Here is a 24702-nt window from a genome sequence, read left to right on the forward strand (position 1 = left end):
CACTACGGCGTGCCTCATAATCATATCGCGGTTTTGGCACGTAAAACCCCACATATTATTAACACTGAAAGAACGAGTGTCATGCACTGCAACACTATGTTGTGTTCCACACATTCTATTAACCTTTCACTGTGATGTGCGGACGGAAGGGCGAAGACGGAGCGAGCGTCGGAATGAAAGTGCGATAGCAAAAAAAAAAAGAAAAAAAGAACCTAGCGCGCAGAATTTATCGAATGCCGTGCATTTACGTGCAGCTCCTCCATCATATTGTCTAATTTGGCGAACCACTTTTGGGTGACAGTAGGAACTTTCTGCAAATTCGGAACATGAGCGGGGCTTTAGTTCAGCGGACCGCGGCTCATCGGCCGGCGTGTCATCCTAAATTATCGCGTCGCACTTAGCGCACAAGTTTCGAAACGCTGCGGTAGTTGTAGCAGATGCCTCTTTGACGCGCAGTAGTAGTAGTAGTATCTGGGGTTTAACGTCCAAAAACCAAGATATGTTTATGAGAGACGCCGTAGTGGAGGACTCCGGAAATTTCGACCACCAGGGGTTCTTTAACGTGCACCTAAATCTAAGTACACGGGCCTCAAACATTTTCGCTCGTCATTTTTGCGACTGTTCTTGACCAGGCTTAGCGTCTTGTACGAAGACACGTGGATGATGTACGAAGCGTAACGAGGGCGAACAGATTCACGGTGCGGTATGCCGACTTGCTTTGCGCCGGGCTGCGAGAGCAGCTACCGCAACGATGACTCCGCTTCACGACACTTCTTCGGACCTCCAAAAGACCCTACGCCATTCAAGCTTTGCATCGCAAAGATAGGAAGGTTACAGCGAAATACAAGGTCTGTGGCGTTCATTTTGAGAGTGACGACATTGTAAAGCACTATCGCCGTGTCGTTGCGGGACAAGAAGTTTTGATCCCACGTGGAAAGTGGGAACTCGCGCCCGGTGCCGTGCCGCGCTTGTTCCCAGCACTTCCACCCCACATTTCAAAGCCAAAATATTCGGCGTTTAGGAGCAAATCCCCCCAAACCGCACGGCGTCCCGAGAAAGCCCAGTGCCCAGTTTGGAGGAGTCGCCAGAAATAGAACAGCAAAACGAAAGGCAGGCGATTACCTATATACGCTACCGAGACTGAGAGTTTCATCACACTGACATTCGATCAGTTGTCAGCTGTCGCTATGCCTTCAAAGCAGTGGATTTTCCATAGATTTTACGACGAGGTATCGAACAAGACGTGTTGAATATTTCACACTCGCCGGCTCGGGAATTGGCTGCTCAGCGCATAAATTTGGCACGGTACACATAGAAAGGATGAGGACCAGCGCACGTCCTCGTCTTTTCTATGTGTACCGTGTCAAATTTTTTGCACTGAGCAGTTTAATAATGGAATACCAACTAGCCTAATCCCACACTTTGCTTCGGGAACGGAGACTTACTTGTGCAAAAGATAATTGTAGTTGACGAGCAGTTTAACTGCGTAGTGAACGGCTACTACAGCACGAAACGCAAACGGCTGTCGTACAGTGTAAGAAGTGCTGCGGGCATGGAACATCTGCTCGGTGAAGTTAAAAAACTGAAGTTGAATACTGACGACTCTTCTAGCGACAGAGTACACGCGAATAACTGCTCGGTGCTCACATCACGGCCGATCTGTTCGAATTGTTTAAGGCACCGTATAAGGATGCGACGTAGAAAGATGAGACACCGAAAATACAACTATCCGCTGAAAAAACTGCTCAGAGACGACATCTATTCGATGTAATCGCACACTGAGATTTCATTTACCGAGTTCTCGTAAAATTTTCCGATTTTGGGTCAGTATTCCTTTAACCGTCGCGAAAACGTGTCTTGTAAACATTGCAAAGCAAGTGGTGATGTTTTCCGAGAAAGTTTTTTTCAATAAAGTGTAAACAACATGAGTACAGTTTTTCTAGAACGTTTTTGTATCTCGAGTAAGTACGCTTCTTTGTACACTATAAAGGCTTTTACAAACGTGTTCGGTTGTTCTTGGTCTAGATAAGACGGCAGCGGCTAAAATTGTAGTGGTAGTTATAAAAATTACGCTGAAAACCCTCATTCGCTTAGAAACTCCTATGCTTGGAAGTTAAGCGCAATGTAGACAGCTCAGATATTGTCACAGGGTCGTGACATCGACGAAGGCAGCAGTCAGCAGGTTCGAGATGAAACTGTTTATTTGGCCGAACTTGTGGCCGGGAAACTGAAAGTCAAACTACAGCAATACACTGATAGCGGTGAACAAGCGTCGACCGTCGATCAACTGACAAGCGGTCTAGCGCGTCGGCTTTTATACAGGCGCTATCGAACTTTCCAGCGATATCGCTGGTGGCGGCGTTATCTCTCGACAAAGCTGGAACACTCGCGTTTGGCGCGCAATCTTACCAAAATGATTTACTACAATCGCGAAGCTTCTCGAACACTGCTTCGCGGACAGCGTCGAGCGTTGATAACCGTCCTTGCTGGTCAAACCCGAATACATCAAAATAAAACAAGCAGTGGGCGTGGCAATATAGACCGAGCGTCGATTCTTAGCCAATCAATGAAGAACGCACGCGGGCCAATGCATACAGACGACCTTATGCATATCCACCTAAGTATCCACCTAACTAGTACAATAAGAAAGTTGCCGCACAATTGCCGCGAGCAACTGCGCGGCGGACCGCTGAGTTACGCCGTGGCAGCAGACGACGCGCCGATAGTGGCGCAAGACGGAACTGCAGCGCCGCTAGTTCTCGCGACCGCCGTTCGGACCACCCTCCTCCGCTGGTGGAGCTACGGAGCTTTGAAACTGAGATTGTTCTAGTAACGTTGCACTACTGTAGCCCACTGTTGTACGCGTACCTACGCCCCAAACCCTGTCTTCCTAGCTCTATTTGCAGTGAAGCTATAGGCATTCTACGGTCCAGTGAGGCCCTTATTCAAAATTATTACACATCCCAACACTTGGGTACTACGTATCCACCAAACGTCAATTTTCTATGTTCACTTGCGGCCAATCTATAGGCCCTTTTCTATGCTGTCAGGGTGTAAGTGGCCCTTTTAATTAGGTTTAATGAACTATCCATGGAGCTAACTAAACATTTTCTTCACTCAACGTTATCCTCATTGTCCTATCTATCGTGCACAACTGTTAACTAGAACCATTACTATATTTTTATCCGAGATTTTTTTCCCGACTTCCGGTTCATGATGTCAGTGTGGAGTGCGCGCCCATTGGCGCAGGCTTTTGTACATCCGCCGGAGCAAATGCCGCGGACTTCTAAAGTGGTATTTCAGTTTATAACAAGATGCTTCCACCTAGGAGGCCAATGCGCTCCCTGTGGACGATTTTGGGGGCAAACGCCCGCTCTGATCACACGGAACCGACGCGTTGGATTTGGGCCCGCCAAAAGGTTAACGGCGCCACGAATACCATACTTTTGCTGATATACATATAGTTCTTATATTGCGGATCTCTCGATCCGCATGCATTCTCAGCGCATGTTGAGGCAGATTCACGAGATCATCAAACCACAGAACAAACGGACATGCACCAACTGACTTTGGGACACTAAAGTTTGAATCAGCTCAGACGGATAAATTATACTTCGAAAGCTCTACTGCCGTTGGTTTCACGATCGCACGTTTATCAATAGAAGATAATATAAAGGTAAAAAATTTCTTTTATAAATCTCGCGCGAAAGTCTCCATTGGTGACGTCACGGATTTGAAAATGTTTTCTGGCGGAACAATAAAGTTGTTATCATCATCATCATCATGTTTTTGAATGGTATGCTGAGTCTGTGGCCCACTCAGAAGGAAATTTACTTCCATTTTACCAATTAATTGGGCCATGTGTCAGTTAGAAACTACGTAGGCATCTAGTGTACGCAATTAAAAGCAGTGATGTCACGGAGATTTAAATGGCGGGAACTTCAAGTTGGCATTGGTGGCATCGCGCTGTCGCTGGCACATTTCCGTTTCTCACGTTTTCTCGCTTACTGAGCGTCTTCTCGCAGCAAGTGTGGGGACTTTGGTATTGTGAAAGAGTGATCTACTTGAGGAAAATAGTTTTTCTATTTGGTGTTCGTTCAAGCATTCGCGCCAAAAAAAAAAAAAAACTTATTATGACGTCACTTCCGCTTCTGATTATGACAGCAAACATTTTTGTTTATGTTTTGCTTCCTTTTTGTTATGTCTTGCTTTTCACAAATTGCCCAAAGTTTTGCCCCCCGACACTCGGAGACTCAGATTACACTAGTCTATTTCTGTGGAGCTTTCGTTAACCTTGTACACCCCTTGGAATCAAGCATACTAGGTGCTACGTGGGATTGTGCGGTAGGGGTGGTATATGAATTGCCACTGAGCTGTGGTAAATCTTACATCGGCCAAACGGGCAGGTGTTTAAACCAAACGGGCCCGTGTGCATGAGTTGACGCTCACAAATGATAAGGGGGCATCTTCCTGCGCACTGTGCTGTGTGTGGCTGTGTGCCTTTGTTTGCTGGTTTGAAGGTACTGGGACGAAGCAGAGAAACGGTTGCTCGCGAACTGTTTGAGGCGTTCTACATGAAAATGAAGGGCGCAGATTGCGTCAGCCAGACGTCATTGTGTTTGCGGAAGCGGGAATTTCAATTGCTTTGCCGAAATATGCAGTAGATTTTCTGATGATTCGCTTTGCGATGCGTGCGCAGGCGCGCTTGTGACGTACGCTCTGTATATTTTTCCCCAATTCTTTCGTAATAAAATCAGTTGGTAGAGAGCGCCCGTCCCGTCTTCTTGTCTCTTGTGTCCGATCTTTTTTGCGCTCTGCTTTTATTTTCAGACAATGCACCAACTCACCCAGCAACGCATTCTATTAAGCTTTCACTGGAAGGCTGGCCCTGGTTACGGCAGGCGCCAGTGGCATCGGTGAGACAGTCTGCAGCACCCTCGCCGCCGAAGGCAGCATCATAGTGGTCGCCGACAGGCAGTTACATGCAGCAAAGAAGTTTGCAGAGTCTTTACCAGGTGAGTTTAAAAGAGGTCATCCTAATCCTGTTGCTTGTTGCTTTCCTTTCCCTTGGTGTGCAATATATTGTACAATGAAATCCTATGTCTGCTTGGACTCCCCTCATCTCTTACCATAGTCTACTGTATTAACCGTAACGCAGAGAAGGAAGGTATTCACTGAGAGACAATCAAAGCGGTGGAAAGCATGAGAAGGGCAAGATCTTTCTTTGTTGCAGGTTCTCATAGAAATGGTCGAAACAAAACAATTGTGAAGAAATTTATCAAAACCAATTCGTAAGATGTGGAGGGTACGGTGAGTGATATCAGCAGAAGCATCAACATATAAAAAATACCAGAAAACTAGCCCAAAGAAGTCTTCTAGGGTCCCACCTGTTCATTTTGTTCACTTGGCAGTTAGAAGAAAATATACGTTTTAACGCCTTACAAGGTGTTTGCGTGCATACCTACTGGTCCCAGCTGTAAGTGATTTTGAAACTGCGTATAGCTGAAGGGGGCCACAGAGAGATCAAAAAGGAATAAAAGGATGCACGGTACTTATACGAGGGTGTTGTTTATGTGATGGGCTATCTTTTTTATTAATTGGCACATAGCAAAAAAAAAAAAAAAGAAACCCGAAAAACAGGGTAACTGAAACTATCACCTTGTATGCAAGTTCAGCCGTGTACAATATTGTTGGCAGCAGGTGACTTTTCTGCTGTGCACTTTGTGATATTCTGATTAAGCGGCTGCATTCCACATTATGGAATGCTCATTTAGGTATTACTCATTCGGCAGCTAGCAACAAATGGACGTCTAATGGTACTGCCGGACGTCAACAATTTACCACTCTGTACCTCCACTACTACCTTGCCTCTTCCCGTAAGTACCAGGTCGTGCAATCCTTGCAAGTGCGACAACGGAGAAACAGTTGCAACAGATATGCCTTGACTAGCGGATTACAACTTTCTCTTGTATATGGACCAGTCGATAGCTTTTATCCGAGTGACATCACAAATATTATCCTTACGGTAGCATAACACATGCGAAGAGCAGAAGCCTGGAAAGGATTTTTTTTTTTGCAAGTAATCAGAAGTATTACCAACTTGCTCAGCAGGGCACTCTTAGTTATCAGAAGTGGTTTAGGGAGCCATTTAGGTCATGAGAGTCTGTACTTAGCATTCTTTGCACAACACTTTCAAAGCGGCAGATGTATACAGGCGTGAGTGAAAGTATAGTGGCCACAGGTTCAATAAAAAATTGAATGAATTGATACAGTTCGGACCAGGGGAGGGGGCAGAAAGTGATGCTGGCTAGTACATTGGGAAGTGCATTAGGACAAGTTTGAACTAGAGTTCTAAATTTCAATTTACACAGATAGGTATAGTAGGCAATCGGTAGCAAACCAGAAGCTTCTCTTTCGGTTGACGTCCCTGCCTTTCCATATTTTTTTCTCTGTCTCTGCCGCCTTTAGGATGGTATTCCTAGTTCATATGTGTGCGCTCAGTGAAGTGGATTTCCGGGTGTATATTTTCTGTACGTCGCTGCGACTACAATCTCTTAGTACTGCCCATTTGACACCACACAACAATCATCATTGCATATTAGAGCCTAAGTTCTTACTGTTAGTCTTGCTACCATGCATTATCTGTTTACACGTGTAACTATGCAACAAACACCCAGATCGGGATTACAGTGCTGGACTTGCACAGCTTAACAGACTGTTTCACGCTTGCTGTGCAGGTGACGTCAAGAGCCGTTCATATTACGTGGACGTTGGTGATTCTTCGTCAGTGGAGCAGCTCTTCAGTGACATTCGGAACACATTCTCCGAACCGCTCAGCATGGTCGTCAACTCTGCCGGAATTTCGTGCAAGTGTTCCTTCATCGACTGCCATGATGAAACCTTCGATGACGTCATCGGGGTAAATCTCAAGGTGCGATGATGAGAGTTATGTCTTATCCCAGTGATACTGCGTAATTTATAGTAGAAAGAAATAATCCATTTACCCACTCTACTAAAGCCTATGGTCATGCAAAAAGTGCATACTTAGGCAGAGTACTGTCAAGCAACACTAAAGAGTGTTGTTGTTCTGGTGGCATGTGATGCCTTACATTTATACCTGACTCCCTCTGCATGCAGCATTCTTCCTGGGTGCTATTTCCCGAGGCTAATCCGTATCAATATGAGCAGCATACCTAGATAATAAGGACGAAACATCAATAACAATTTGTTTATGGCATGAGATGTAACTAATAATTGGCTAATTTTAACATTTATTTTTCGTGAAGGACAGATATTTCAAGGGTGAATTTCCACTTAAACTTGTAGTCTGGATGCTGGCATGTTGTGCAGTCACGGTAACTTGTGGTAGTCAGCGGTACACTAAGACGTGCAAGCATTGCTGGCCCGATGTATTGGGTGTCACAGTATCTCGTATCATGAAAAGTTTAACCTCTCTATTATTCCCACATTCTTTGTGTAATGCACTACTGATCTTTGCCTTATAATTGAATGTACGTACATAAATTTAATCAAGGTGTACATATTCACACGTTTGAAAATTTAAAATGAATGCGACAGCATAATCAACTTTTACAATGTGAAGATTTACTCAGATTCCATGCTTACTTTGTAATTTACCAATGAGAATGAGGAAAAACGCAACAGAGTAAGGCTATTGCATGAGGCACATATTTGCAAGAAGCCAGAATAATGTTCCGCTGCAAACATAACGCGTGCTTGCGAACAATTACAGCCATGTGACTTGAGAGGAGTGCCTTTGGAAATTGAAGTTGGCAAGGCCTACTGTGATCTAGGTAAGGCAGCATGTATGAATCAAAAGTCACGGTGAAAAGCATAAAATTTATTCTGACATCTTGGCCAGCGACAGGACTTTATCGAAGATGAGATTTGTACATTGGGATTGAATTTAAATGTACATTCCCGTAATACGTACACTGACACGCACACTGGAGCAATTTGTTCGAATATGAAAAAGGGCGGGGACAAAACAAACAAAATAAATAACAAATAAAGAGGACGAGGGATACGTCTACACACACACACACACATATGTGCGTATATATATATATATATATATATATATATATATATATATATATATATATATATATATATATATATATATATATATATATATATATATATATTGAACTACATAACACATTTATTTCCAGGCATATATGCATTTTCATTCATGAGAAGCGATACATTACTATTTCTGAAAACTTCATTTGTGACACAGGCCAAACACTGACGCAAAAGCGCATATTGAGCAAGAACTTTATTCGAATGCTTAGAGTGGTGTACACTCCTTTCTTGCTTATCAATCAATAACTACTTATTGATTATCGGTAACTGTAGAGTTCTTTTTTTCCAGATCTTCATTTTCCCGTTTTCTCATCCATGCTTTGTAGCGAGCTGTCAAACAAACGAGAGAAACGAGAGATACACCTAACAGTAATATCTGGTATCTGCAGTTTCGTCTAAACGAAATGCTATAACCACATGCTTGTTGTATTTTTCTTGTAGTTGCATATATCTGCGCAGGCCACTTTCCTGATGACACGTCAAGCAGGAGCTCTCACACGTTTCACTTAAGTCAGGCGATTCCAGAGGCAGGCTCAGCTACCGTGAATGTCACGAGTATCATTGGCAAAAGTGGCCAAGAAAATGTAGATGCATACTCCAAATCCAAGGGTAGTCTTGTAGCACTCGATGTACATGGCGTCGCAGGAACTCGATGTACATTGGCGTCGCAGGAACTGGTGCCTGACGGTATTCACTGCAGTGCGTTAATTCATGGCTTGACTGAGACCCAGGCTCCTGCAGACATGAAAGCAGCATCAAGAAACCATCAAATTTCTGTGCTCGCCAATGTTGAGCTCTTTTGTCATGAGTGCCACACTCTAAGTCGCAGGTTGTTGCGCATGTGATCTCCCAGCTTGTTTTTGTTTCTGCACAAAACAGGTGGGAACATTTATCATACGGTCTCAGTACCTGGGACTGTCGTGCCCGTACCTGTACAGATGCCAAATAAAGTTCTTTTCGTTTTTTTCCCAGTGAATGATTGGCAGCCAGAAAAAAAAAACATTAATGAAAATTGCATGTGCGTACAACTGGCGTCATGCCCATTATACAGCTCCGGAGAAGAACGATGTAGGATAAATTACGCAAAGAGGATAATTCATGCGCATAACGTGCACAAACCACGCTATTACGCACATGTATTGAATTGAAGCCTTTTTCTGTTAATGCCTCCCACCAAGTAATATCCTCCTTGAGGGCCTTTAAAGGTATACTGAATAAATCAAAACATTTAGCTGATACCAAGTGCCTTGGAGATATATCGAGAGCATTCTTATATATGGTTTGTAATTCACAGGAGGTCGAAGTACACCCGTGAGCGAAATAATGCGGACCACGGAAGCACGAGCCTAAATAGCTGTCTACGCCGTCTAGTCTCGAGCCGTCTGCTGTCGAGAGCATTGCTTTGTCGGAATAGCTGTCGAGAGCATTGTTGTGCCAGAGCACCTGACCGAACGTCGAAGCAGGGATCAGCCCCTGCATGCTTTGTCTGCAATCCGGGGAAAACGGCGTCTTCACCCAGCCGGTCCCGACAACTGACGCCAGTCGTTCTTCAAAGCTGCCCAGCTATGGAAAGGCTGCTCAACATACAAAAAGGAGCCAACACCTGCGGCCGGCGGACGCTCAACAGATTAGAAGAACGTCAACACCTGCGGCCGGCGGACGGTCAAGAGACTAGAAGACCGTCAACACCTGCGGCCGGCGGACGGTCAAGAGACTAGAAGACCGTCAACACCTGCGGCCGGCGGACGGTCAAGAGACTAGAAGAACGTCAACACCTGCGACCGGCGGACCGTCAGCTGGACAATGGACGGCTAGGGGATTTAAGGCCGTGCCGGTCCATCGATCGGAGATGGGAGAAGGAGAACGACTCGAACGGAGTCGAACCAGCCGACGTGGTCGGGCTGGCAGTCATGTTGCCTGGTAGCAAAAATATGTAAATAGCCTGTATATAAAATCTTTTCCTTCTTCACCTTGCCCTTACTAACTACTCCGAGCACGATACACACCCGTGTTCGCACCGGCCACGCAACCCGAGTCCCAACAGCGGTTCCAGAGGAGGGATGCAACGACGCGTATTCCCAGCAGCGAACCTGAGGGACGACATCGGAACCCAAAGGTGGCGGTAGCGATGGGCCACGATACCTCATTCCTAACAGTGGTGGCAGCGGTGGGATGCCACGACCTCGTATCCTACGCCGCGCACCCCAGGGGCCCTACCCCAGTCGTAACAGCATTGACGGAATTTGTCAGAGAAATGCTCTCGACAGAAAAATGCTCGCCACTAGACGGCGCAGACTGCAAAGGCATACGGACGGCAGTGGTCCGTATACCTTTGCTCACGGGTGTACATCTTGTAGTTCAAACATCCTCCTTGAAGTACATTATACGTGTGTATAGCCAGGTGGTACACCATAATATGAACAGGCTACATCAACAAATTAATTGGTATGGGTCGTCTGGTGCAATACTAGATGCAGAAACCGTGTCAGCAAAGTTCATTAATTGTACACAAATAAGAGTACTGTGATTAACGCTAAGTATCTATACTTAGCGCAGTCGTAGCCCACTAAATAGCTCATTCATGCACCAGCCACATCACTATGATGCATTCCAGTGACCTCCACTCTGTGATGTGAAAAGAATTGACACCAATGTCAAGTTGCTGAAAGGTCGGGCTACCTGAAGGATCTGAGTAAACAAGAAATTACTAGCAGAAGAAACCATATACCGATGTTTTTCAATCACTTCGAGTAGCCCTGCCTGTGGCCTATAAACTTGGAAATAGTGTGTTTCTTTATTTCTGGATGTTTCAGAATTCGTCAACCGAGTGGTGGGCCGCGCCACGAATCCCGAGGACCTCGGCGAGCCCCTGACCTCCTATCACGAAATAGCCCAGCACTGTCGCCTCGCGCGTCGAACGAAACCACCGCCGCATCCCAAACTCACGAAACCACAAGAGATCGCGTGGCGTCGCCTCCAAACGAACTTCTTCCCGTGCCCACAGGTTTGCGCACACATTTACCCCGATCTGTTCAGTCCACACTGCTCGCAGTGTGGCTCCGTCGCCTCCCTCTATCACATATTATGGGAGTGCAGCGAGGATCCACCCCCGCCTGATCTCTTGACCACTCCCTCGCCCGAGGCGTGGGAAAGTGTACTGCGCTGTACGAGCCTCGAAGTACAGCTCCGGGCCATACAATGAGCCGAGGAGGTGGCGGCCAGGCACGGCCTGACCGCCATCCCTCTGTGAAAATATTTTCACTTCAATAAATTCGCTTCTCTCTCTCAACTTCATAAAACTATTTGTGGGTGCACTTCCGACCAAAAAGGTAAGGAAATCTCGTATTTTTTATGTCGGAATATTTCGTCGCAATCAAATAAATTTAATTGTGGGTGCATTTCTGATCAAAAAGGTAAGCCTATAATAGCCTTAGGAAATCTCATATTTTTGGATTTATCACCCATGGTAACGCTAAAATTTTGTCTGACGTCGCAACTTGCAACGATGCACCTAGTAGGCGTATTTTCAGAGCCATAGTTTCCCTGATGCGCATGCTTCGCTGCATAGACGTCGGAAAGCAGTAAAAAAAGTTGAGGCCCTTATCACCCATGATAAGGCTCAACTTTTTGTCTGACGTCACACCTTGCAATAATGCACCTAGTAGGCGTATTTTCAGAGCCATAGTTCCCCTGATGCACATGCTTCGCTGCGTAGACGCCAAAAAGCAGTAAAAAAAGTTGAGGCCCTTATCACCCATGATAAGGCTCAACTTTTTGTCTGACGTCACACTTTGCAACCATGCACCTAGTAGGCGTATTTTCAGAGCCATAGTTCCCCTGATGCGCATGCTTCGCTGCATAGACGTCGGAAAGCAGTAAAAAAAGCTGAAGCCCTTATCACCCATGATAAGGTTCAACTTTTTGTCTGTGTCACACCTTGCAACGATGCACCTAGTAGGCGTATTTTCAGAGCGATAGTTCCCCTGATGCACATGCTTCGCTGCGTAGACGTCAAAAAGCAGTAAAAAAAGTTGAGGCCCTTATCACCCATGATAAGGCTCAACTTTTTGTCTGACGTCACACCTTGCAACGATGCACCTAGTAGGCGTATTTTCAGAGCCATAGTTCCCCTGATGCACATGCTTCGCTGCATATACGTCGGAAAGCAGTAAAAAAAGCTGAAGCCCTTATCACCCATGATAAGGCTCAACTTTTTGTCTGTGTCACACCTTGCAACGATGCACCTAGTAGGCGTATTTTCAGAGCCATAGTTCCCCTGATGCGCATGCTTCGCTGCATAGACGTCAAAAAGCAGTAAAAAAAGTTGAGGCCCTTATCACCCATGATAAGGCTCAACTTTTTGTCTGTGTCACGCCTTGCAACGATGCACCTAGTAGGCGTATTTTCAGAGCCATAGTTCCCCTGATGCGCATGCTTCGCTGCATAGACGTCAAAAAGCAGTAGAAAAAGTTGAGGCCCTTATCACCCATGATAAGGCTCAACTTTTTGTCTGTGTCACGCCTTGCAACGATGCACCTAGTAGGCGTATTTTCAGAGCCATAGTTCCCCTGATGCGCATGCTTCGCTGCATAGACGTCAAAAAGCAGTAAAAAAAGTTGAGGCCCTTATCACCCATGATAAGGCTCAACTTTTTGTCTGTGTCACGCCTTGCAACGATGCACCTAGTAGGCGTATTTTCAGAGCCATAATTCCCCTGATGCGCATGCTTCTCTGCATAGACGTCAAAAAGCAGTAAAAAAAGTTGAGGCCCTTATCACCCATGATAAGGCTCAACTTTTTGTCTGTGTCACGCCTTGCAACGATGCACCTAGTAGGCGTATTTTCAGAGCCATAGTTCCCCTGATGCGCATGCTTCGCTGCATAGACGTCAAAAAGCAGTAGAAAAAGTTGAGGCCCTTATCACCCATGATAAGGCTCAACTTTTTGTCTGTGTCACACCTTGCAACGATGCACCTAGTAGGCGTATTTTCAGAGCCATAGTTCCCCTGATGCGCATGCTTCGCTGCATAGACGTCAAAAAGCAGTAGAAAAAGTTGAGGCCCTTATCACCCATGATAAGGCTCAACTTTTTGTCTGTGTCACACCTTGCAACGATGCACCTAGTAGGCGTATTTTCAGAGCCATAGTTCCACTGATGCGCATGCTTCGCTGCATAGACGTCAAAAAGCAGTAAAAAAAGTTGAGGCCCTTATCACCCATGATAAGGCTCAACTTTTTGTCTGTGTCACGCCTTGCAACGATGCACCTAGTAGGCGTATTTTCAGAGCCATAGTTTCCCTGATGAGCATGCTTCGCCGCATAGACGTCTAAAAGCTGCAAAAACAGTTGAGGCCCTTATCACCCATGATAAGGCTCAACTATTTGTCTGACGTCACACCTTGCAAAGCTGCACCTAGTATGCGTATTTTCAGAGCCATAGTTTCCCTGATGAGCATGCTTCGCCGCATAGACGTCTAAAAGCTGCAAAAACAGTTGAGGCCCTTATCACCCATGATAAGGCTCAACTATTTGTCTGACGTCACACCTTGCAAAGCTGCACCTAGTATGCGTATTTTCAGAGCCATAGTTTCCCTGATGAGCATGCTTCGCCGCATAGACGTCTAAAAGCTGCAAAAACAGTTGAGGCCCTTATCACCCATGATAAGGCTCAACTTTTTGTCTGTGTCACGCCTTGCAACGATGCACCTAGTAGGCGTATTTTCAGAGCCATAGTTCCCCTGATGCGCATGCTTCGCTGCATAGACGTCAAAAAGCAGTAGAAAAAGTTGAGGCCCTTATCACCCATGATAAGGCTCAACTTTTTGTCTGTGTCACACCTTGCAACGATGCACCTAGTAGGCGTATTTTCAGAGCCATAGTTCCCCTGATGCGCATGTTTCGCTGCATAGACGTCAAAAAGCAGTAGAAAAAGTTGAGGCCCTTATCACCCATGATAAGGCTCAACTTTTTGTCTGTGTCACGCCTTGCAACGATGCACCTAGTAGGCGTATTTTCAGAGCCATAGTTCCCCTGATGCGCATGCTTCGTTGCATAGACGTCAAAAAGCAGTAAAAAAAGTTGAGGCCCTTATCACCCATGATAAGGCTCAACTTTTTGTCTGTGTCACGCCTTGCAACGATGCACCTAGTAGGCGTATTTTCAGAGCCATAGTTCCCCTGATGCGCATGCTTCGCTGCATGGACGTCAAAAAGCAGTAGAAAAAGTTGAGGCCCTTATCACCCATGATAAGGCTCAACTTTTTGTCTGTGTCACACCTTGCAACGATGCACCTAGTAGGCGTATTTTCAGAGCCATAGTTCCTCTGATGCGCATGCTTCGCTGCATAGACGTCAAAAAGCAGTAGAAAAAGTTGAGGCCCTTATCACCCATGATAAGGCTCAACTTTTTGTCTGTGTCACACCTTGCAACGATGCACCTAGTAGGCGTATTTTCAGAGCCATAGTTCCCCTGATGCGCATGCTTCGCTGCATAGACGTCAAAAAGCAGTAAAAAAAGTTGAGGCCCTTATCACCCATGATAAGGCTCAACTTTTTGTCTGTGTCACGCCTTGCAACGATGCACCTAGTAGGCGTATTTTCAGAGCCATAGTTCCCCTGATGCGCATGCTTCGCTGCATAGACGTCAAAAAGCAGTAGAAAAAGTTGAGGCCCTTATCACCCATGATAAGGCTCAACTTTTTGTCTGTGTCACGCCTTGCAACGATGCACCTAGTAGGCGTATTTTCAGAGCCATAGTTCCCCTGATGCGCATGCTTCGCTGCATAGACGTCAAAAAGCAGTAAAAAAAGTTGAGGCCCTTATCACCCATGATAAGGCTCAACTTTTTGTCTGTGTCACGCCTTGCAACGATGCACCTAGTAGGCGTATTTTCAGAGCCATAGTTCCCCTGATGCGCATGCTTCGCTGCATAGACGTCAAAAAGCAGTAGAAAAAGTTGAGGCCCTTATCACCGATGATAAGGCTCAACTATTTGTCTGACGTCACACCTTGCAAAGCTGCACCTAGTATGCGTATTTTCAAAGCCATAGTTTCCCTGATGAGCATGCTTCGCCGCATAGACGTCTAAAAGCTGCAAAAACAGTTGAGGCCCTTATCACCCATGATAAGGCTCAACTATTTGTCTGACGTCACACCTTGCAAAGCTGCACCTAGTATGCGTATTTTCAGAGCCATAGTTTCCCTGATGAGCATGCTTCGCCGCATAGACGTCTAAAAGCTGCAAAAACAGTTGAGGCCCTTATCACCCATGATAAGGCTCAACTATTTGTCTGATGTCACACCTTGCAAAGCTGCACCTAGTAGGCGTATTTTCAGAGCCATAGTTCCCCTGATGCGCATGCTTCGCTGCATAGACGTCAAAAAGCAGTAGAAAAAGTTGAGGCCCTTATCACCGATGATAAGGCTCAACTATTTGTCTGACGTCACACCTTGCAAAGCTGCACCTAGTATGCGTATTTTCAGAGCCATAGTTTCCCTGATGAGCATGCTTCGCCGCATAGACGTCTAAAAGCTGCAAAAACAGTTGAGGCCCTTATCACCCATGATAAGGCTCAACTATTTGTCTGACGTCACACCTTGCAAAGCTGCACCTAGTATGCGTATTTTCAGAGCCATAGTTTCCCTGATGAGCATGCTTCGCCGCATAGACGTCTAAAAGCTGCAAAAACAGTTGAGGCCCTTATCACCCATGATAAGGCTCAACTATTTGTCTGACGTCACACCTTGCAAAGCTGCACCTAGTATGCGTATTTTCAGAGCCATAGTTTCCCTGATGAGCATGCTTCGCCGCATAGACGTCTAAAAGCTGCAAAAACAGTTGAGGCCCTTATCACCCACGATAAGGCTCAACTATTTGTCTGATGTCACACCTTGCAAAGCTGCACCTAGTAGGCGTATTTTCAGAGCCATAGTTCCCCTGATGCGCATGCTTCGCTGCATAGACGTCAAAAAGCAGTAGAAAAAGTTGAGGCCCTTATCACCGATGATAAGGCTCAACTATTTGTCTGACGTCACACCTTGCAAAGCTGCACCTAGTATGCGTATTTTCAGAGCCATAGTTTCCCTGATGAGCATGCTTCGCCGCATAGACGTCTAAAAGCTGCAAAAACAGTTGAGGCCCTTATCACCCATGATAAGGCTCAACTATTTGTCTGATGTCACACCTTGCAAAGCTGCACCTAGTATGCGTATTTTCAGAGCCTTAGTTCCCCTGATGCGCATGCTGGGCCGCTGCTGGCCAGGCCGCTGCTGGCCGCCAAAGTTGCATGGAAAGCCGCAACCATTGTTTCCTATCAACACAACACGCCGCTTACGCGTTACTTAGAGTACTCCCAAAAAAGGCTTGCTGTGAATTTTTAAATGCGTAAGCATTTCTATACCGACTGAACAACAGATCTGTGCGTCGGTCCGTCTCTCTGTAACGTAAGACGAATCACTATAAAGAAAAAAATATATATAACAATATTATTTTCGCGGTGCTGGGGATCGAACCTGCAACCTAAAGCTCAGAACTGAGCGTCTTGACCATTGGACTAAACAACCTTTTCTTTTACAGCGAAAGCTGTTATGGGATCATTTCACCGGCCGTTTTTGGCGCCGTAGTTGTCCGCCGCCGCCGCTGTCGTCGCCGTCGCCGCCGGTGTCCGTAACCAGTGTCACTCGACATAAGAAAAAAAAAAAAACGAAATAAATTCCAGGATGGAACGAGGTTCGAACCTGGGCCCTCTGCGTGGGAGCCCAGTATTCAACCTCTGAGCGATGCCGGTGCATGAAACTGCTTTGCAAAAAGGTCCTATACAGGCTTCATGTCGGGAAGGAACCACATTAGCATATGCAGTGTAGTGTGGTAGAAGAGTAAAATAAGCACCAAGCGTCGCACAACGCGAATTCTGTAACCAGACGTCACACAATGCGAATTGCGCAACGAGTAGGTTGTTGAATGCTTCCAACCCATTACAAAGGGATCTGCCATAATTCTTCGTTGTCATCAGGCACAGCATCAACAAAGTGCGCATAATGCCTTACATGCGTTAAGCAGGTACCACGGCTCTCCGTAGAGTGACGAAAAATGGCACAGTGCCTGCTGCCGTACTTCTAAAAAATTACAATGATTTATAGCGTAGTGGGTTCCTGGCAAGTGCACTTGTATTGGTTGCCAAGGAAGCCCATAAGCGCATGATCCATTTCCTCGGGGTCTCAGTAAAATTACAATGATTTATAGCGTAGTGGGTTCCTCGCAAGTGCACTTGCATTGGTTGCCAAGGAAGCCCATAAGCGCATTATCCATTTCCTCGGGGTCTCAGTAAAGTTCTTCGCCCCCCCTCCTCCCCCGTCTCTCTCCCACGTCAACGTATGTTATACAGCATGCCGGGAGAGGGAAATAGCGACCGGGCGTCACCCAATGCAAATTACATAACTGGTGGGCCGTTTAAAACTTCCAACCCATTACAAAGGGCTGAGCCATAATTCTTCATCGTCATCAGTCGTCGCGTCAACAAAGTGCACATAATGCCTTACAGACGTGTAGCTGGTGCCTCACTTCTCCGCAGAATGACGAATAATGGCTTAGCAGGTGCTTCCCGACTTCACAAAAATTGTGATTTATGGCGTAGTGGGTACCTTTCTAGTGTACTTGTATTCTAGCCCCAAGAGAGCTTACAACGGGCTCTAGAAACGCCGCTCTTCCAGCTTTCGCTGCGACTGTGCTGCGGTTTCAGCGCAGGCCTGGCGTTTTTTCTCGCCCCCTCAGAACGTTAATATATCTGACCTATAAATGCGTTTTACCAACGGCAAAAAAAAAATTAAGAGGAGAACAATTGCTATGAAGGCTTTGTTGAAATAATTCGAGATCGTGGAATAACCGCCCTCTCTAAGACAACACGTAAAGCCGACATGGAAGATTGTATACGCAATAGAAAAATTACGACTTTGCAAAAATTTAATCCAAAACGCGCGTTTCGGTGTTCGCAGGATACGCATTCCCTTGGGCCGGCGGAAAGAGCTTTAAAAAGCAGCGGAAACGGCGAAAATGGCGGAAAGAACTTAAAGGGGCCCTGCAACACTTTTGCAACATGGTCTGAAAACACGGCCGATCGGTAGACCGTAGTCGAGGCTCCTGAGAACACGCGAGCCAAACATTATAGCGCAGCACGTGGCCTGGAATTTACAATTAATTCTCAAGGTCAGCTAGAAATCGTTCCCTCATCTCTCGACAAATGATGTTATATACCCAAATGACCGCGCATATACCCCAATTCACGGCCATTGGCTGATTTGAGCATCGTGAGCTCATAGTTACCACGACCGCCGCGGAAGGGCGCCTTGTGCCCACGCTCGAGTTCACATTGAAAGTAAGCTGTGCGTTCGAAGAAAAAAAAAAACGTATGGCAGCTCCATTACTGTGAAACCCGAGGAAGTGCGTCGCACGGGCACCCAGCGGTCTCCATTCATAGAGTTCCCACTGCTCCGTTTAACAAAGCGTCAAGGACGCCAATGTTTGAGGTAAGCATGTAGAGTTTCCTCGGAACGAGTAGAATATTGTTAGGCAGATTCGCAAACTCGGTGTGCGACATGTGCGTTACTTTTTGCTGCGCTTTATCGACTTCCTGCTTGTTACGGCAGTTGAGGTACGCGTCGTCTGCAGCCAGTTCCTTCAGTTTGTTTCCCCCATCAGATGTAGTCAATGTAGTCACGTAGCGAAGCAGCGCCGACGCAGAGACGGCGCAGGGAGAGGGGCATTCGCTCGCTTGGCGAGGCGGTGGCGCCCTCTCTTGCGCCCAGCCGGAGTCAGCTCCATGTTTCCGCAACGGTTTAGCGATTTTAAGTTAATTAATGCGATCACTTTTTGCTTATTTCTGTTAATTATAGTATTTTAGACCTTGTTCGTTCACTTTAACCCGTGTTTGAGCATTGCTAGCCTTGTTATGGCATGTATTGAGCGCTTTACTGTGAGCGGGATTACGCCACATGAGATGGATGGAGGACAAACCGGGCCCCTAAAGTGCTCCGCATTTAAAAAAAAATCACAGCATATCCACGGAGTGAATGATGATGAGTGGGCGAAGCTGCGGAGGTTCATCGGTAAACCGTGAATCTTCCGTGAATTCTGCCCCAGTACATCATCACCGACGTGAGATCGGGCGCGTTTATACTAAAGGTTCGATGAGTTATGACGACTTGCAGCTCACTTTAATTTTACATGTACGCTGTGAATTTTCATTGTTTAGAAAACCACTGCTTTAGAAAACATCTGGCGTCTTTCGTTAAGCAGCTGGCGTCTTTTCGTTTTGCTTTAGAAACATCTAGCATTCTTTCGTTTTGCTTTTAGAAAACATCTGGCGTCTTTCGTTGGTTTATTTCATCAATCAACGGCGTTTTGAACAAAATTTTTATTGTTTAATCACGAACAGGAGAAATCTCACCAGGCACTACCCTGGAGGTAAACAATGGCTGCTAATGGGAATGAGAGACAGAAGAAGTCGACTTTTAGCTAACACTTACACTTCTACTTCTAATAACGTTTACTACTGGAACGTGCCAATGGCTGCTAATGGGGAATGAGAGACAGAAGAATTCGGCTTTTAGTTAACGCGCACGCTGCGAATTCTTTATTGTTCAACAACGCACAGGAAAAATCTCCACCCGGCACCACCTTGGAGGTCAAGATCTGGTACTAGCGTTACGACTGGTTACGCACTACGACTACAACTACGAGGGACGAACGGGTGCCGCCTTAAGGAGCTTCGCCCCTAAAAGAAAAAGTGCTCAATATCATGACGCGCAATGTCATGACGAGTAAGAAATTACTGAGTGCGACAAATCTCTGTGACTCCGCTCGTACTTGACGGGTTCTTAAAATTTTTACGGTGGTCGATTCGTGAGGCAATAAACCCCTTTAGTGTTGGTTACTATAGGAAAAGTGATTCAGGGCCCCTTCAAAGAGACCGTGCTGATACCACCCGACAGGAAGGTTTCATATTATCAGCGAAGCTGTTTAAGCTGTCGGTCACTTGTGCTCCGTCGTATAAAACTCCTCAGGTCGGTATGCGCCACAGGAACTGGGCAAGCCCCACTACCGTGTACAGCAGGTGCGAGTGTCAAACGAAAACGAACACGTTAAAAAGATGGATGGAAAGAAAGACGAAGAGAAAAATAGAGAGAAATAAAGGGAATAAAGACATGAAAAGATAAAAAGACAGAAAGACACAGACAGAGAGAGAAACAGAGAGAAGCAAAGAAAGAGAGAGAAAGAAAGAGATAAATAAAGAGATAGAGAGAAAAAGAAAGAGAAGAAGGAGAAAGAAATATACTTGTAGAAAGAGCAAGAAAGAGAAACAAATACATAGAGAGGGAAAGAAATAGATAGAAACACAATACAAAAAAAGAAACAATAAACAGAGAGGAAGAAAGAAAGAAAGAAAGAAAGAAAGAAAGAAAGAAAGAAAGAAAGAAAGAAAGAAAGAAAGAAAGAAAGAAAGAAAGAAAGAAAGAAAGAAAGAAAGAAAGAAAGAAAGAAAGAAAGTATATAAAGCAAAAACGCCCGAAAAAAAAAAAAACTTTTGTAAACAGGTGGCCAAATCAAACAAGCAGACAGTCGAATGATTTGAATCAGTTAACATAGATAAATGAACACAAACATACAAGAAAAATAAGTGGTGGGGAAAGCAAACTGCACATTCAAAAACGTAACCCGCTGTTGCGACTGGACGCTCGTTTAATGGCAGGGAACGGCGAGTGTAAAATAAGGTATTCCAGAGTTGTATTGTACGTTGAATAATGCTGTATTTGAAGGTGTTAGTGTGAGCAAAAAAGAAAGAAAAAGGATTGGGGGAGGGGGGGGGGCGTTTGATTCAAAGCATGTGAACTGCGATCACACTTTCCTTTATCACGTGTGATTTGAGTCCTGTTACAAAAATCCAGATACATAATTAATGACGTGGCGTAGAAACTTCAACTGTTCAATTATAGAACACGTACTGCAATAGGCGTCTACTGGTTCAGGGACTGCAGTGCCTCTGTTGGTTAAAAACTGCGACTGTAAAACGGCACGTGGAACGAATATACTTTCTTTGCACAGGTTCAGGTGGCCTTATTTCACAGTGTTTTTATCGGTCCACATCAACGGAGATGTAGTGAGGAACAGAGCAAACTAATGTTTGTCATTAAAGCAGCTTAGGCTCGCATGCGGCCTTATTTAAACTGCGGCGGACGTATCTTCTTTGCCTTTTTACTTCACGAGAAGGTTGTAAAGTCAGCCATCAAAATTGTATATGTGTCAGCTGCGTAATGTTTTGCAGTATTGCCGGGGAAGCGTTCACTGCGCGGAGATGCCACCCGTCGGTCCTGTAAAACTACAGGTTTTCCCGCTCACTTTAATCCAAGCGCCAGCTAAAATAATCCGCACGGCACAGAAATAATCTGAGTGCCAAACCATTTAATCCATGTGCCAAACATTTAATCCCAGCGCCAACATATTTAATCCAAGCGCCAGCACGATTAGGCCGCGTGCCAGTGAGTTTAATCCAAGTGCCACCATGTTTAATCCAATCGCCAACAACTTTAATTCAAGTGCCAGTCAGTTTAATCCATACACAAGAAACAGACGGTTTGCCAATTTATATAGTCTAAATGTCGGAAGAAGGTAAACATGAAGCGAGAGGAATAGTTATTTTTGCCAATGCATGGTCGCGTTTAGGAAATAAGGTACTACGGTATTTTTCCCGAACGTTTTGGTGTCATTTATCTTAGAATTCAAAAAGCAGTATGGTTAAATTATATATGTTAGGGTACTAAATCTATGCGCTCATTATAAGCACGTGGTAAAAGTTTAAGCATCGAGACAGTTTATGCTTCACCGCTACTGCAGAATTTTGGGTAATCACGTACTCCGTTGATCGCATCTGGGAGAGATTCACGTCGTCTGCTAGTAGACGGCACTAAGGCTACGTTTCTGCAAAAGCGTTCGCAGTCGTCTGTTCGGCTCGATGAGAGCGATGGTGACTTACAGACGATATTCACCCATTCCTGAAATCAAAGAATAACCATTTAAAACAAGTAACAGTGCATTTATTTGGGTTTATATGCAACGGAGTTTTATGTAAAAGCGTCAAACAAGATGGCCATGTTCATGTAACAGACGACGATGTGTTCCTGAAGCGTCGTCGCTTGTAACACGCTTGTTTTCGGAGGGAAATATTTCCAGACGAGTAGAGAGCTTTGCTTGAAATCATGGCTGGACGCAAGCGAGCGCCACGTTTCAAAGATCCAGATGAACCTCGTCGAAAAAACAGCAGGGTGTCGGTGCTCGACAGAGCGAGCATTGCGGACATCTACAGGCGGTGGTGGCGACCTAAGGCAACTGGCGGAGGCCCTGGACATCAACATAAAAACAGCAAGATCGATTGCAGCTACCGACAGACAAACATCATTGCGTGGTGGCGGTTCTAAAAACAGTTTGGAGATGACGTCGTGAGTACATTGAGGCGAATTGCGAACGAAAACTGTACATTTACTCTAATACACATAAAGGCGGCCCTGGAGGAACAAATGCCTGGAGTGACGATCAGCACAAGCACAGTTGATCGCTTGCTGGACGCCTATTCGGTGAAGCTGGTGACGCAGAGGCTCGCAGACCGCAACCGTGACGACGTCAAGCACAGCCGTAAGCTGTACGCCCAGTGGCTGCAGTTCGATGGACCACGTGTGTGATGGTTCTACTTGGACGAGACAAACTACAATATCTGGTGTTCCAGGAATTTTGGCAGGGCAGCTAAAGGGCAACCAGCTGTCCACACGACCACGACGACAAAAGGAGCCAATTTGAACATCATGGCATGTATATCAGAAAATGGCGTTATTCACTGGACTGCAGTGGACAAAGTTCGTTGGGCTGTTTTCAACGATTTCCTCAGCGATGTTTCGGCCCGTGTGGAAAGCGAGGAGCCAAACACAGAAGCTGTGTTCATTTTTGATGGCGCACCTGCTCATGCTCGGGCAGAACAGGCAGCTTTGGCTAACTCAATGCACTCTATCAAGAGCCTGCCAGCGTCCCTTCTTCAACCCAATAGAAGTGTTCTCGAAATTCAAGTCGCACGTGAAGGCCTACCTAAGCGAACGTCCTGATTTAGTGCTGGCGACACCGCAAGGTATGACGAAAAAGGAGCACAGGCGTTCTTTGCTGCTGGACGCAGCTGGGCACTCCATGCAGCAGATAGAGCGCGTGGACTGCGCGGCCTTTGAGCGGCACAATTTTTCTTTTGTGCCTGCAGCATTGCGTGAAGATGACTTGTGAACGTCCGTTTCCAAGCCCTAGGAGACAGCGCTATTCTAATAAATACTTATTATAACCTGCGCTTATGTTGCATTTCTCGAGTGATCTGGAGTGTGCAAAAATATGGTTCTCTTTCGTTTTACCTATAATCCCGTTTTGCCCCCTCTCATTGACTAAATTATATATATATGTGTTTGTGAGTGTACACGTTAGATATAAAAAATTGATCCAATAAATTTATCATTCCGCTGACATCCGTAAGATTCAAATGCTCGCTGAGATGCATAATGCAGCGCGGAAAAACGAGTATAAAGTAAAGAGAAGGAGCAAGGACCACCGCTCGTCCGTGTGCCTTAAGTTTTCTCTGCGTATGTTTTCTCGCACTGCGTTAAATATGTCGCAGTGCGAACTAGGCCAACAGTTAATACTGTTCAAATCATCGGACACATTTTGTTTTAAGAAAAAGATAAAAACTAACACGAATATAAAATATAACTTCCGTTCTCCACATATCGTAATCAGCAGTCTATGTTTTAGTACACTGCGGAACGAGAAGCTCTTCGAATTAGGCTTCCTCCAATTTGCCCTGCCCTGCGCGAGCCTGATAATTTTTTAATTCCGTACTCCATTAGACCCATTGCCGCCCTCGGCTAGGTATTCCACATCTTGGTAGCCATTGCGTCACTTTAACTGAGCATAGATTGTCTTTCCTTCGCATTACACGACCTGTCTTGGAGCTGCTGCTCTTTTGTGTGCCAAAACCAAAATCCAATTATGAGCTCTAGTGAGTAAAACTTAATTTTGCTGAACTACAAAATATTCGTTAACATGTTTGTAATGAGCGGCACGCAGATGCCTTACTTTCGTTCCCATTAATATGATCGCACCCGTGCCAAACATTGCCCTACAAACTGATGCATAGCAAAGTATAAGCCCTCTCAACACGGCTCAAGCAAACTATGGCAGTCAGTTTTTTTTTTTCCGGTGAATAATAGCGGCGAATACAAATATTAGTGAAGTCTTCTGCTTTCCGGCTATCGTATTTCATATTGTAGCAACTGTATTTCAATTGCACTGCCGTTTTCATGCCCCGTATTTCTGTTTATTGTGTGTAGATTAAATTGACTAGCACTTGAATTAAAGTTGTTGGCGCTTGGATTAAACATGGTGGCACTTGGATTAAATTCACTGGCACGCGGCCTAATCGTGCTGGCGCTTGGATTAAATATGTTGGCGCTAGAATTAAATGTTTGGCACATGGATTAAATAGTATGGCGCTCAGATTATTTCAGTGGCGTGCGAATT

At 45.5% G+C, this 24702-nt stretch overlaps 1 protein-coding gene across 1 annotated transcript; it reads left to right on the forward strand.

Moving 5' to 3' along the window:
- The first annotated feature begins 3859 nt into the window (after nucleotides 1-3859).
- On the forward strand, nucleotides 3860-22835 carry LOC119393531 (3-oxoacyl-[acyl-carrier-protein] reductase FabG-like). Its single transcript, XM_049415870.1, has 4 exons — nucleotides 3860-3863; nucleotides 4869-5015; nucleotides 6738-6931; nucleotides 22656-22835. Exons 1-4 carry the CDS (start codon nucleotides 3860-3862, stop codon nucleotides 22833-22835), a joined length of 525 nt encoding a protein of 174 aa, XP_049271827.1.
- The last annotated feature ends 1867 nt before the right edge of the window (nucleotides 22836-24702 follow it).

This window comes from Rhipicephalus sanguineus, chromosome 5, assembly GCF_013339695.2.
Source record: "Rhipicephalus sanguineus isolate Rsan-2018 chromosome 5, BIME_Rsan_1.4, whole genome shotgun sequence".
Taxonomy (NCBI): Eukaryota; Metazoa; Arthropoda; class Arachnida; order Ixodida; family Ixodidae; genus Rhipicephalus; species Rhipicephalus sanguineus.